This window comes from Calonectris borealis, chromosome 2, assembly GCF_964195595.1.
Source record: "Calonectris borealis chromosome 2, bCalBor7.hap1.2, whole genome shotgun sequence".
In the NCBI taxonomy this organism is placed as follows: Eukaryota; Metazoa; Chordata; class Aves; order Procellariiformes; family Procellariidae; genus Calonectris; species Calonectris borealis.
Window position 1 is genome coordinate 167,699,444 of NC_134313.1, and position 13,227 is coordinate 167,712,670.

Here is a 13,227-nt window from a genome sequence, read left to right on the forward strand (position 1 = left end):
TATTACCTGAAATTCTGCTGCTAGCTTCAGGGGTTTGGCCTGCAGGACCCAAGAAATCTTAGCAAAAACTGCTGCTAACGATATGTGTGGGTTCCTCCTGCCAAATCTGAAAAAAGTATGTTTTAAACTAACAACATCGGGGATCTCTCATTTGCATTTCTCCCTCCTTCTCTTGTTTATTACATATTGTTTATTTTATAAAAAAAAACATGTTATGTTGTTAGTATGGTTCAATTCCAACCGGTTTCAGTTTAGCTGCAGGCTGGAAGTTCAGGTGCGCCGCTGACTCACTCATTAATGCTACAGACAGTGATCTGGGCTTTAATGGATTGGAAACTGTGAAAACAAGTCTCCCAAAACAGTTTTCTGGAAATGACAGAGACATGTACAAGAATGGGACAGCGATATTTCAGGCAAATAGAAGTTGTTTTCTGCAACAGAAATCTTGAGCAAAATTCATCTCTTTCTATTCTGTACATGTTCATAGATCAATATCATCATCAAAGTTTTCTGGGTAACTTTTCCATTATGCGTTCAAGGAGCATGACTAAAATGTAGGTTCACTCTTACCCACTCCCAAGGAGAGGAGTAGGTTCAGTGCAGGCTAGTGCAGACGTGTTTTCCCTAAATTACCTGTCACCATGTGTATCTGTCAGAGAGGGGGGATCTAAGAAGTTCACCCTGTGCTGGGAGTGGAAGTAATGAGTTTTTTGAGAAGCCATGGCTTCCAGCAGGTAGCTTTAAACAGCCTTGGACAATCTCCCAAGCAGCTCTGCCTCTTGCACAGCCAGGCTTTAGCTTCCTGGAGAAATTACACCATAACTGGGGAAGGTGATTTTCCTTATTGCAGTATTTAGGGGGGGGGTCTCTTAAATATCACAGGGCTAGATCACAGGCGCCTTACCTTGAAGCCAAACTGAGATCTAAAACGTCACTCGATATTCTGGGGAAGCTCGATGCCGGGAGCAAGAGACTGGTTTGGGGAGTTGTGCACACTGGAGCGGGGAATCCTAAGGTTTGGCATATAGGTCCTGTTCATTGCCACAGTCCAGCCAGGAGGGACAATGCTATTGCTGAGGCCCCGATGTTGCCTGCAACGATAAGATAAAATTTTCTATCTATTGGAGGTTGCAAACAGCCTTTCTATGAATATGGTACATGATGGTATCTTCTCTAGGTTGACTTGTTTCTGAAAGACTGAGGAGAGAGGAGAGATCTCTGCAAAGCCAGTATTAATATTCAATGAACTGTGATCTGCTTAGAAAATAAGTTGCTTTTCCATATGTTGGGAGCTGGGGGAATTAGGACTGGGTCATACCAGTGTGGATCACGCTGGCCAGAGCTGCTTTGGACAGGGAGGACCATGGTACCCTGATGGTCACCAATGACAGTGACAGTCCTCTGGCAGAGCAAGACATTTAAGAGGACTCAGATTTTGGATCTACTCACTGTAAGCAGGGATGTGCCCGCTCGTGAGGGGTGTGGTAGGAAAGGCAAATTCCTGGAAAGTTCCTCGGCTTCCTACAGGCACTCGTTTTGCCTGGAATGACTTGCAGCCAGCTGCTTTTCAGCCACCAGGTATTCCCTGGGGAACCACAGCCTCCAACCACAACCTTAACGCCAAACTTGTCTTTGGGCCAGGCCCAGGGAAAACTGGAAAGGTCTGCTAGGAGATAGAGTGATGAGCATCATCTGCATAAAGCTGGCACATCAGCCTTCCCAGCAGGCTTATGCAGATGGCAAATAAATGAAGATGGTCTGAGGGGACTGAGCCTGATGGGATTTTGGAGGTGAAGGGTTTGCAGATGGAAGAACAAGTATTTCCAACATCCCAGCCTTAGCTTCAATTCCTCCAGAAGCCTCTGGGAGAGGGGGACATGGAAGGTTGTAGGTGACCAAGGGAGTCAAAACCCCCATAAGCATCCTTACGTCCTTGATTTCATTTTATTTCCATCAGCTATATTTTAATAATGATTAGATTTAATAAATTATCATCTCTTCCTAATTAGACCTCTGATTACCCAGCCTGATGCCATTAAGCACTAATACTGTTCATCTCCCTCCTTTGGAGACATTCATTGTGCAGTAGCCTGTCATTATTCTGAGCTAAACATACCATTTCTCTCCCAGAAGCTGTAATTTTCAGAAATCCCAAGCAAACAAAGAGAGTGCTAGATGATGATTTAGCTTGTAGAGATGAAAAAAAGATCTCTGGTGGGAGGGGAAGAAGAGAGAAGGGAGAAAGAAATACCTCCATTGAAGGTACTGGGAATAAAGATGTCACATTTTATGTTGTCACCGCATCTGAAATCACCAGCCATCTGCAGTCTGCAGGCCAAGGAGAAATAATCTAGGGCTGATCACTCTGTCTCAGCTGGAGGCACGTATATATTTATATGAGAGCTGTTAACGAGGAGGAAAGCAAGCCTGTGGAAATGATGCCAGCATGGTCCTTGGTTAGTCTGAACTGCCATACAGTGACCGTGCCCAGCTGAGGGTCCACCTCCATGTGTCACTGCATCCCAGCCCAGGTCGTCAGAGGGATCCTGGGGAGGTTAGGCTGTGAGGAGCTATCTCAACACCCTCCGTTTTGCTGTACCCCAGACACATCTTCCCTCTGGGCAAGGACAGACTCCTGATGCTGCCTCACTCGAGGCTGCTGTTGAAAGGCTGGATGTTCCCAGGACCTCAGGGTAAGCGGCCGATATCACATCTCCTAAGGGCAAACAAAGGTACTTAACATGCATGATACAGGCTACACCATCATGATGCAGATAATCAGCAAATATGTACTGCAGCAAATTAAAGTTTCGGGGTTGCACAGGGCTCAGCTGCAGGATTTCTCACCAGCTTACCCTTTAGCTCCTCTTCCTTCTCCCATTATGACTCATGTTTGTCTTTCCAACAGGAGGCTGGCCAAGTCCACCTTGCTGCTGATCCCTCTCTTTGGCATTCACTACATCATGTTTGCTTTCTTCCCTGACAATTTCAAAGCAGAAGTTAAGCTGGTCTTTGAGCTTGTGGTTGGGTCGTTCCAGGTAAGCCACCCTTTGGGCCACCAGTCAGTCACCAGGTCTGTCAGCAGGGAGAAGTGTAACAAGCATGACAAGGGAATAAGCAAACATGTGAGCTGGGTTTTTGCTGGACGTGCCCAATACTGCTCTTATAACTTTGGGGAAAAAGCTACTCACTCCAGCTTGGCCAGGATGGAAGATAATTTTATATTTTGCCTCCTGGAATTCCAGAAGGAAATTCTCTCTCCTCCTTTTAGGCACCTGAAAAGAAAATGTGCCTCTGTAAGTTAGTCCCCCTAGGATTTTTGCACTTACGGGAGAAAAATGAGCACCTTAGTTCAATTTATGTATCATTGACATGGTGTAAGATGAGAAAAATTGCTTTTGAGAGGAATGTCTTTCTGGCCATTAACAGGAGCCTCGTCTGTCTTCAGAGAGTTGACTTGCATGAACTTTCTCCTCTGTTGATAAGCCAAGATCCTGCTGTAGATCCTGCTCAAGCAGGATTCCAGTTCATTGGCATAGGAGGCGGGTTCCCTACGGCGATGGATAATGGGGCTGTCCTCTGCATTAATTTTCAGGAAGCCCTGATGACGTTTGCTTCTTAGACCCTCCTACACACTTCACTTCAGTCAATTCCCATGTTGGGCTGTTAACGTTGGCCCTGCTGTTGCATGAAAAGAAGCACTTATTTATGTCTTTCATCCCATTGCATCCATCCATCAATCAGCTCTAGCCACTCTGTCTTCTCACAGCCTGCAAGCAGGATCTGTCTGTCACCATGTGCCATACGCGTGTCAGTGGCACGCTTTGTTCAGTGGTGAATGAGTTAACATCCTTGGCTACATCATCATCACTTCACATCTGGCATCTCTCCTTTGAGAGAGAAATGGACCTACGCTTATGTCTTGTCTTTAGTGTTTGCAATCATAAGGGCTGGAGATAAGTTTGGTTTATTTTTTTCAGTGAAAACTGAGATTCTCAAAAACGAGGTGTCACTGCAGGGGAGATGGGAAAGGAACAATTTAGCCCTATGCTGTGTCTAAGATCATTCTGACCTTGATAGTGTACGAGAGAGCGTGGTTAGATGTCCCCAGTTTCAGCTGCCAAAAGCAAGCAGGAAAGTTGGGTCTAGTATCCCATCCAGTTGTCTCTAATGCCCCAACTTGAATGACCAAGTGCCCCTCTTAGAGCTGAGCTGACTGCTGAGGGCTTTAAACACCAGCCTGGAGCGATCTTTGAACTCACACCCATACATCTGCTGCAAGGTACCTTGACCAATCTTCCCCTGCTCCTTTTACAGGGAAAATGCAATCAAGTGGTTTCTAAGGGGCACCTTAGCAGTGCCCCAGCAGTGTGCCCTTTCTCCAAGGCTGCAGAGAGTTTGGGTTGTGATCTAGGGGAATATCAGCTATGAGGTGCTAAAAGCCTGTTCTCTCCTTTTCCCTAGGGATTTGTGGTGGCTGTTCTGTACTGTTTTCTCAACGGGGAGGTAAGATCAACAATATCGTTTGGTTAATGTTTGCAGCTAAGGCAAATTGAATGCTTGTGGAGAGTGGATTGAGAAGTGTCCCATTCCTGATGTTATCATATTGGCAGGAAGCTTCCACGTCAAATCGCTCACTCCAGAAAAACAACTCAACCGTTTTCCTGATAGTTTCCAGCACAATTAATAAACATATTAGGACTTTTGTGCGAACTGTAATATTTCTGCTGCTGAGTCCTTCCTTTACTCATGAGACAGCATCAGCAGAACTCCCATATGACCTTGCATAAACCCTGATCCGAAGGGACCACCTTCAGCAGGGAAGAATAAAGCCCATCTTCTAAGCCCTATTCATGCTTAGCGCCTCAATGAATCCTCCACAGAATCAGGCCCACTGCCAAGATGAAAGCTCGTTAGTGCAGTGATATTTTTGTACCATGCTCCATCTGCCCGTAAGAAATTCTGCAGAGACTGATTAAACCCATATCGTGAAGGCTACCAAGTAGGTGTGAGCAGCTAAAAACTTGGAGCTGCTGTCAGTTGGAGCACTTTCAGCTCAATAAACTGAGCACGGACAAGAAAGAAGCAGCTGTGATCTGGATTTGTGTTCCAGCTTCCTGGGGAGAGGCAGAGTGTCCAGAATCACAATTTGCTCTCTTACAGCTCTGATGCTGCTTTCAGCCCCGCTGATGCCATGTGTACATCACGCAGTGGCATGCAGGGCAGATAGCCCAGCTCCAGCAGAGATCATTGCCAGTAAGCCTGCGCGGAGCAGGACAAAACCACAAACTTATTAATGATCCAAAACCAATATAGGCATTGACGTGACTCGTTAGGCACAGACCAGTGCCAGGTAAACACGCTTCTGCCTTACAGGCATTGCTCTTGCCTTTCCCACCTTTCCAGTCCTGGGGTTGTACTATTCCTGTGCTTTGCTGATCCCAGAGACCCTCAGACACAGCTGTTTTATCTAGTTCATACTGTTACCTAAAAATTTGCACTGGAAGGCTGCAGGAGGGGACAGGGACGGTGGCCAGATTTGTTCAGGATTTGAATCTGGACAGTGTAAACCAGATGATGTATGTAAACTCCCTGAGCAGGAACAAGTAGCTTCTATCAAAAAAGCACAGCTGTATTGACAGCTTTACAAACAAGCTACAGTTAAATCATTTGTATTTGGACAAAAACAGGGAAAAAAAAAAATCTTAATTATACTCCCAAAGTGTAGAATATGTTGCCATTAAAATTAAGTAGTCTGGCACCTTCACTGTATCAGGTAAGCAATTCTCTGTGCTGACCTTTCTGCTGAAGCTCAGGGATTTCTGCTCTAGTAGTTCACTGGCTGGACTGTGACCTCTCTTCTATGTGGCTAAAAGTTCTGGCCAGGTTGAGTTTAGTGACCTTTATAAAATAACTGATAGGTGGGTCACCCATTGCTACCCACACAATCAAGTCAGAGCAATGGAAAATTCTCCCCTCTGCTCATTTGCTTGTCTTTCCACCACCCAGGTCCAAGCTGAGCTCAAGCGAAAGTGGCGGAGGTGGCATCTGGAGCGGTTCCTGGGCTCGGACATGAAGTATCACCACCCTTCCTTAGGCAGCAACGGCACCAACTTCAGCACCCAGATCTCCATGCTGACCAAGTGCTCACCAAAGACACGCCGGTGCTCTGGCTTCCAGGCTGAATTCTCTCTGGTGTGATGGGGAGAGGCTCTCCGAGCACTGAGCATCCAAGAGAGAAACTGAGACAGAAGGATCCCCAGGAATCGGCGATACGATGACAAACTCTTGTGAAATGTCACGCTCCGCATGAGCCAACAGAGGACACAAAACTGGAAAAGCCACTGGCATCCAGAACAACATCAGACAAGCCACGAGGCAGAGAAATACTTTTCCTTTTCCTCTTTTCAGACCTTTCACTCTTAAGTTTCAAGCCCTCAGGAGTTGATAACTATGAGTAAAGGTCCCAGTCACTTGAGGAGAGCCTGGGAGATCCTGATGTGTCATAAATAATGAAGTTTGGGGGTAAGGGAGGGGAGAGCCTGAGTCCTTGGTGGCTTTACCAGAACCGGCATCTCTGAAACAGATAAATTGCACTTTTTAAAAAATGAGCCAGTAAAGGAGAGAAGGAGTCAAGAAGCAGGAAAAAGAAAAAAAAAATGCCAAACATATGAATGTACGAAAAGTCCATTGATGAGAGGTGGCGATAAGGCACCAAAGACAGAGTCAGGGACACGGGGAGGAGGGTCAGGAGCTGGAAGGGGAGAGGCCAGCGCATGGCCCTTGCCTCTGCGTTTTACACGTGCGAAGACGAAGCTGCAGCACCAAGAAAGCCCCTCGGAGGATGCCCCAGTGCTGCAGCGTGTTCTGCTAATTGCCCTCCTCATTAGCAAAAGCTTTCCAAGCAGCCTTGGGTGCCCTCTGGAAAAGCAGATCGCTGAGAAGGAACAGCATGAATGCCCTTCTCTGCGCTGTGTTCATGACATCGTGTTTTGTTTTCAATGAACAGGGAACTCGATTTGCATGTATAAAAACCAGGTACAGATGCCAAAAGCGGAGCACGGCTGTGTTTTTCATTCTTTTTAAGTTTGCCCATAGATCTTGGTACATTAACGCACCCAGGATCGTTAGGGATCAGGGGAAAACAATTGGTCTGTAATTCGTTTGCACTTGCTTAGCACACACTGCCAGGAAAAGGAGATGTAGAACCCTGTAATCCTTAATTGAATCAGACCCGCCATAAGGAGCCACTCTCCAGATGAAAAAATTAGCGTCACAGCAGCAAGCAAAATTGCTTTCATCCGAACAAGGTTGTCTCAGCACGTAACTGGCACTCCAGGAGTCAGGAAGGAGTAAAGGAGCTATTAAATTGATTTCTTCTTCAGCTTTTACGGGGAGCTTTCATCCTATGATGAAGCCATTGTTAGATCTTTAAGACGTGCATGTGTATTTTACCTTTTTTCTGAAGGTCTATTAGTTTCCATATATTTGAAGAACGCACATAGATCCTGTTAAAACCAAGGGAAGGGTTATTTTTTTCTTTTGTTTTCTTAGTGGAGGGGGCAAAGGAGAGGGATGAAACCAAATCTTGCTCAGACACGCCAGGCTGGCGGCTTGCAAGGGCATCGCGTGCAGCTCAAACTCCCAGGCGCTGCATTTGAGACAATCCCTGCAATCCCAAACTCAGTCAGAAGAGAGACCACGCAAGGATGCGGATGCTCACGTTGGCGTCCCACCCAACTGCATCAAATGGGGTTGCACCAGTTTTACGCTGGGGGTGGGAAATCCCTGCCCATCTCACGTGTACACTGAGTAATTGGGCTGCTGTTGTCCTATTATAACATGTCGTAGCCCTGTCCTCGCGAAGGAGAGTCTGGGTCACCAATGCATGTACATGGAAAGGAAGGTAGGCTCCTCTTTCAGAGTTCAGAGATCTTGAGTTATCCACCAGGTGCTAACATTTTTTCTACAAAATGAAGTGTAGTTCATTGAAAAGAAGCATCTTTAACTTGGTGAGTTTGGGGTTTGTTTTACTTGCTTGTTTGCTTGCTTTAAGCATCTGTGATTCACTGCCAACAAACCACACTGAGCCCAGGAGGAGAGTTGCAGATCTGGACATCCAGTTCCTTTCTCAGTTCTGAGAGAGTGGTTGTTCCACGCTGTAACCCTCCCCAGAGCTATACCTATCATCTGAGCTCCATGCTTCCAAAGTTTTTCTCCACATGCGGGACTGAGAACAGCATACAGACCTGAAGTCAGTAAGGGGCATGAGATACTCCGATACAACTGCCCTGAAGGGTAGACATGCTCTCATGAGTTTCCAGTGAGCTAGCTCAAATGCTGTCACAGTGTAGCCATGGCCACCCAGCCTGCAAAACCTAAAAGGATAGGTAGATATTTGTGAAGGTAGTTATAATGAGCTCCATGGTCCTGGAATTAAAGTGCTGACGAGACCCCAGGTTAGCCAGGTGCAAGCCATTTTTGTTACGGCTCCATTATACTGAAACCATATCATTAGCACTCAGAATCCAATGCTCACGTGCCATAAGATCATCAAAATCCTCTCTTAGCAGCTCTCCAATTCCCAAAATCCAGAGAAACCAAGAGGATGCTTAAAATTTCCCCATGTTGCTTGCACTCAAGCCCTTATGCCCCGTTGAAACCCCCATGAGGTCCTCAGAGTCAAGGACCCTCTTTGTGTTTGGTGCTGGTGCTGCTCTGGGGAGTGCTTTTAGACCTGGAGTCAGACTCACACAGAAGATGCCAGAGAAGTCCCACCAGTATCTTCTCCTGTGCTTGGTTCAAAGTTAGGATTTGACCTAGCTCTGCATTTCACCAGGTGAATGGCTAGCTGCAAGTAAGCCCAGAAGAAGGGAAAGATCTTTCGCACCTTCCATGTTGTTCTGCTTGGTATAAAATGCTTCCTCTCACTGGTTCAGAATTTGGAAGCAACATCAGTCTGGGAAAGATTTGATTCATCAAGCTACAAATTCACCCTCTTCATCTGTCATGGTAGCTATTTATGCCCAGCAAAATTGGTGGGCTGCAGAGGAGCAGTGCCTAATCTTGTTAATGTATCCACTGAGGTGCCTAAGGTGTGAACTTGAATCCCGGGTCCCAGACAAGCAGAGGAGGAGTTTGAGCACAGAGCTGTTGAGCATAAGTGACGCACCATTACCAGCAACCTCCTTTGTGAGATGTGAGGGAAACCTTCCCATCTGTTTTAGGCAGCTGTGCTGGAGTAGAAGGTCCATGAGCAGTGAGACACTTGTGCACTTTCACTCTGTTGGTCTTCACCTTCCTTTTCCTCTCCCTGTGCTTGTACCTCCATTTGCAGGAGGACCTTCTGCTTTGTATTTACAGCTTCTCTTCCATTTCAGCCCTGTGCTAACCTGTGCCAGCATCAACCATATGCCAAAGGCAGCAGGAATGGGCTTGCCTTTTAGAGACATGACAGAGAAAAATTCAGCTGGTTATTTACCCATGCCACAGGGCCTTCTGCAGCCCGTGAGATTCACCACCAGGTTATTCTGCACGGGAGTGTGAAGATAGGATATGACCTAAACTGAGAGATTCCTTCAAAAAACGTTGACTACATAAGCATGCCAGGAACCGTGCCCCCAGGCATCCTACTTGCCATTATTTTGTCACCGAACATCCAGCCGCATCACCATCGTGCTGTCAAGGGCGTTTGAGAGATTAAATGAAGGTGCTGAATATACCTGCTGTGACAGGCATGGCAATATCAGCGGTGCAGGCAGCGCAGAGCTGCCAGCCCAGCTGTGTTGGCCTCATATTTCAGGAGAACCGAGGAGTCAGTGGTGAAATCAGAGCTTTTCACTCTGGGGATATGAGCCATCGAGTGAACGACGACATTCGGATCAGGCCCTCATTTAAGTGGCTTAGTGCAGGAATTTGGCCTCCTCTACTCTGTTTTTCATCGAACTCATCGATAAAATGGAGTTCAAGGACTTCACTGCAACCCCAAACGACAACGCAAACTGCATTGTCCTGCGCCCATGCAGAACTGAGATGCGGTGCTCAGCACGGCTGCTGTTGCTCCCAAAGCACCGGTCAGACCCCCTTAACTCTGGTGTAGGGCAGGAACGACTCCAGTGAAGGCAACTGCATTAATGTGCTGCAATATAAGATTAAGAGGCACACATGGATGTGACGGGCTTTTAGATATGTTTGAGGACCATGAATTTGGACTCCAAAATTCTTTACAGAAATCAGGCCAAATCCTGATGCCACTTGCACCAAGGAGTTTACTACGGTGGCTCTTGAATTACCCCAGTATTAAACTGGAATTTGCCTTTAGAATAATTCCTTTATCTTCAGCCTGGAACTGTTTACTCCCTTTTTATACCAGTGAGAGATCAAACCCCTCCTGTTAATTAGTCACTCTGTATTTCAGTGATTAAACTATTAAACAATTATTAATAAGTATAGAACAATTAAAATATAAAAATTAAATTATTGTCTCAAGGTCTAGAGGTACAAGGTTCAATGCTAACATTAGACTCTAGATATTTCTATTCAGCTGGGATCTACATTGCTCTGTGGCCCTCTCATAAGCAGCAAGAAATAAGAATATGACCATGTTTAGGGTTTAAAAAAGAGCAGTAAAGAAATCCTAGGCTGTTGCAGAATTTCAGGGCATTAACTTGAAACTAGTTTTTAAAATCAGAAGTATATATGCAGCAGCATCATTACTGCAGTTATGGAATGAAAAGGGGATCCCAAGGAAGCCCAGGAGACGAAACACCTGAATATTTTATTGTTTTTTTGGTTTTTTTTTTGCCTATGAAGCAGTTATATTTTTCTCAAGGAAGGTGTTAGTGGAGAAAAAATGTTTTGCACACTAACTAATCAGCAGATTTACTTCTTTCTCAATATCCCGCTTGGTTCCCGCTCGGCTCAGAAGCAATGAGGCGGGGCGGTGTCTGTGCCACGGGGCTTTGCGAGCGAAGGGATTAAAACCAAATCTCTGCTCCAGTCTGATGGAAATACTTTGAGAGAGAGGCACCTGCTGATTAACGAAAGGCTGCCAGTGGTTTTTAAAAAGCAAAATGAAGTTCCAAAGAAAGCTCAGGAGTGAACATCACTTGGCTCCGTGGCAGGGATTAAAGGGGTTTGGTGGGATTATTTTGTCTCCATTCCTTCCACCTCCACCACAGCGCTTAAACAAGGCAAAACACAGTGGGTTTCTGCAGGAAATATGAAATATTTTCAGACTAAAAGGGAATCTCTCAAACTTGGAAATGCCAATATGTGTCTTTGTGAAGCTTATTTTATTCTGTCCGCACAAGTTCAACCTGGTTTGATAAATGGCCTATGGAAATCTGTGTGGTATCAGAAGCAAGGAGACTGAGAAGCAATGTTTCTTCTCTAGAAGATGAATCTAGGTTTAACACCAAAGCCCATGTAAAACATGCCTCCTCCCCGCTGTGTCCCAGCCTCTCTGCTTTCAAGTAGGGCGTGTAGCTGAAGAAAGGACCTTGCCTGGGGTGTTGAGGCAGCCCAGGCACAGCCCTGTGCTTCTTCCCACGGCATCTCTGCACCAATGAATGTGCCAAACGCTTGGAGACAAGGACTGCCGTCCTGAGCTCCCTGACTCGCCATGCAACTTTGCACTTTTCACACACCGATGCTTATGGTGGCAAGGACCGTAATGCTTCTTGATTGTAGATGACCCTTGAAGAGCAGGAGTCCAAGCTCTTGGCCTCATATATACCCATATCAATCTGGAACGACTCTGTTGGTATCATTCTGGAACTAAACTGGTGTGATGGGGAAAAGAATTAAGTCCCAGACTGGTACGTGGAATCAGATGTCCCAAAATCCAGAACAGCATGGATGTCAATCCATTTTCTTTCAGTCAGTCAACTCTTCACCCTGTCTCCAAACCCAGTATTTACATATTAGTCTGATGAGATATAATTACAATGACTGATCTTGTTATTTCCCCTGGAGATCTGTACAGTTGTAAACTATGGCTTTGAGGAAGTAGGAGTTGCCTGGGCCCACGGACCATCTCTTCCACCTCCTGCTCTCTGAACGTCCTAACTCCTTGTCTGCTTGCATGGTGTTGTGCTATATACTGAAGAGCCCTGGGTTTGAAACCCTGGTTATTTCTAGCATACTGTGAAATCACAGGGAAGATGACAAACGTTGGGACTGGAAACTACGTAACAGGTCTGTAAGGGAAATAATGCCCATTTGGGTTCTGAGGGCCAGGCCTTTAGGACACACCAATTGGCATCAGCAGAGCACTAATGTTTTATACCCCTGTTTTGTGGATATTGTAAATTTGTACATAGAGGAAATCTGAACAGCACATTTAAAAAAAAAAAAAAACGAACACATTTTTGGTACTCTGATGATGATAAATTAAGTTTGAAAAGGCACTTTTGAATTCAAAAGTGCATTTTTCAGACTGTTTCAAACACCTCAAGCTGTTGTTCAGTAGCTGGTGCCAACTGACTCGTCTCACTCAAACTGTAAGCACCTCTGCTCTGCCCTCCTGTAAATAGGCTTTGACAGCAAAAAGTGATGAAAACTGGCTGTGAACAGAGAGCCACTGTCTCTGTGGACTTTTATGTACCTAGGTGCTTGTGATGTATTCTTCATGCCAGTGAGAACAGGCCTGCTTGCTCAGCACAGGTGAAATCTCTGCCTTGTTTCATGGCCTTTTGCCCGATGTTATTTATTTTGTTCTGACTCTGTACATATGCAAGGAATTGGCTATGTTTTTTTTCCTTTGTATTTGGTTCATCTCCTTGCTTCAGAGGAGGTTCTTCTCTGTGGTTGACACTGCTGAAAACAAGCAATAAAACCATCGTGAAGACATTGTTCCACCTGATATTTGCATTTATTTTTCTCGTTCCTGAAGAAGACCCAGACAGAGGAGAAAAGGCTAAGAAGGAGGTAGTGAGCTAGTGAGGTGGTTGCCTAGAGTTAGGCATAATGATCTCATACTTTGTAAGGTTAGCCAGATAGACCAAATCTCTCTCAAAATGGGAGACCTTTTTTGAGAACATCTGTGCCAGCAGAAGAATCAGCACCAGCCCCATGAGTGATCCCCAAAACCACCACAATGAAGGCAAAACCACCACAATGAAGGCAAAACCACTGCATGAGCTAGGTGGCTGGATGCAATGTCTTTTGGAGGTAGGACTCATGCATGGAGGGGATAATCATGTAATTACAAACACATTATGGTTC

The 13,227-nt window shown here is 45.6% G+C and overlaps 1 protein-coding gene and 1 long non-coding RNA gene across 2 annotated transcripts in view; one reads left to right on the forward strand and one right to left on the reverse strand.

Annotated features, from left to right (window-relative positions):
• LOC142079674 (vasoactive intestinal polypeptide receptor) overlaps window positions 1-12,865 on the forward strand; it is a 118,770-nt gene extending 105,905 nt beyond the window's left edge. Inside the window, exons 11-13 of the mRNA XM_075144291.1 lie at window positions 2,909-3,038; window positions 4,465-4,506; window positions 6,010-12,865. Of these exons, the coding sequence (XP_075000392.1) occupies window positions 2,909-3,038; window positions 4,465-4,506; window positions 6,010-6,201 (364 nt within the window). The 3' untranslated portion in view covers window positions 6,202-12,865. The remainder of the gene's footprint in view (window positions 1-2,908; window positions 3,039-4,464; window positions 4,507-6,009) is intronic.
• Window positions 1-13,227, reverse strand: part of LOC142079675 (uncharacterized) — an 88,796-nt gene that overhangs the window by 49,806 nt on the left and 25,763 nt on the right. The gene's annotated exons all lie outside the window — the stretch shown is intronic.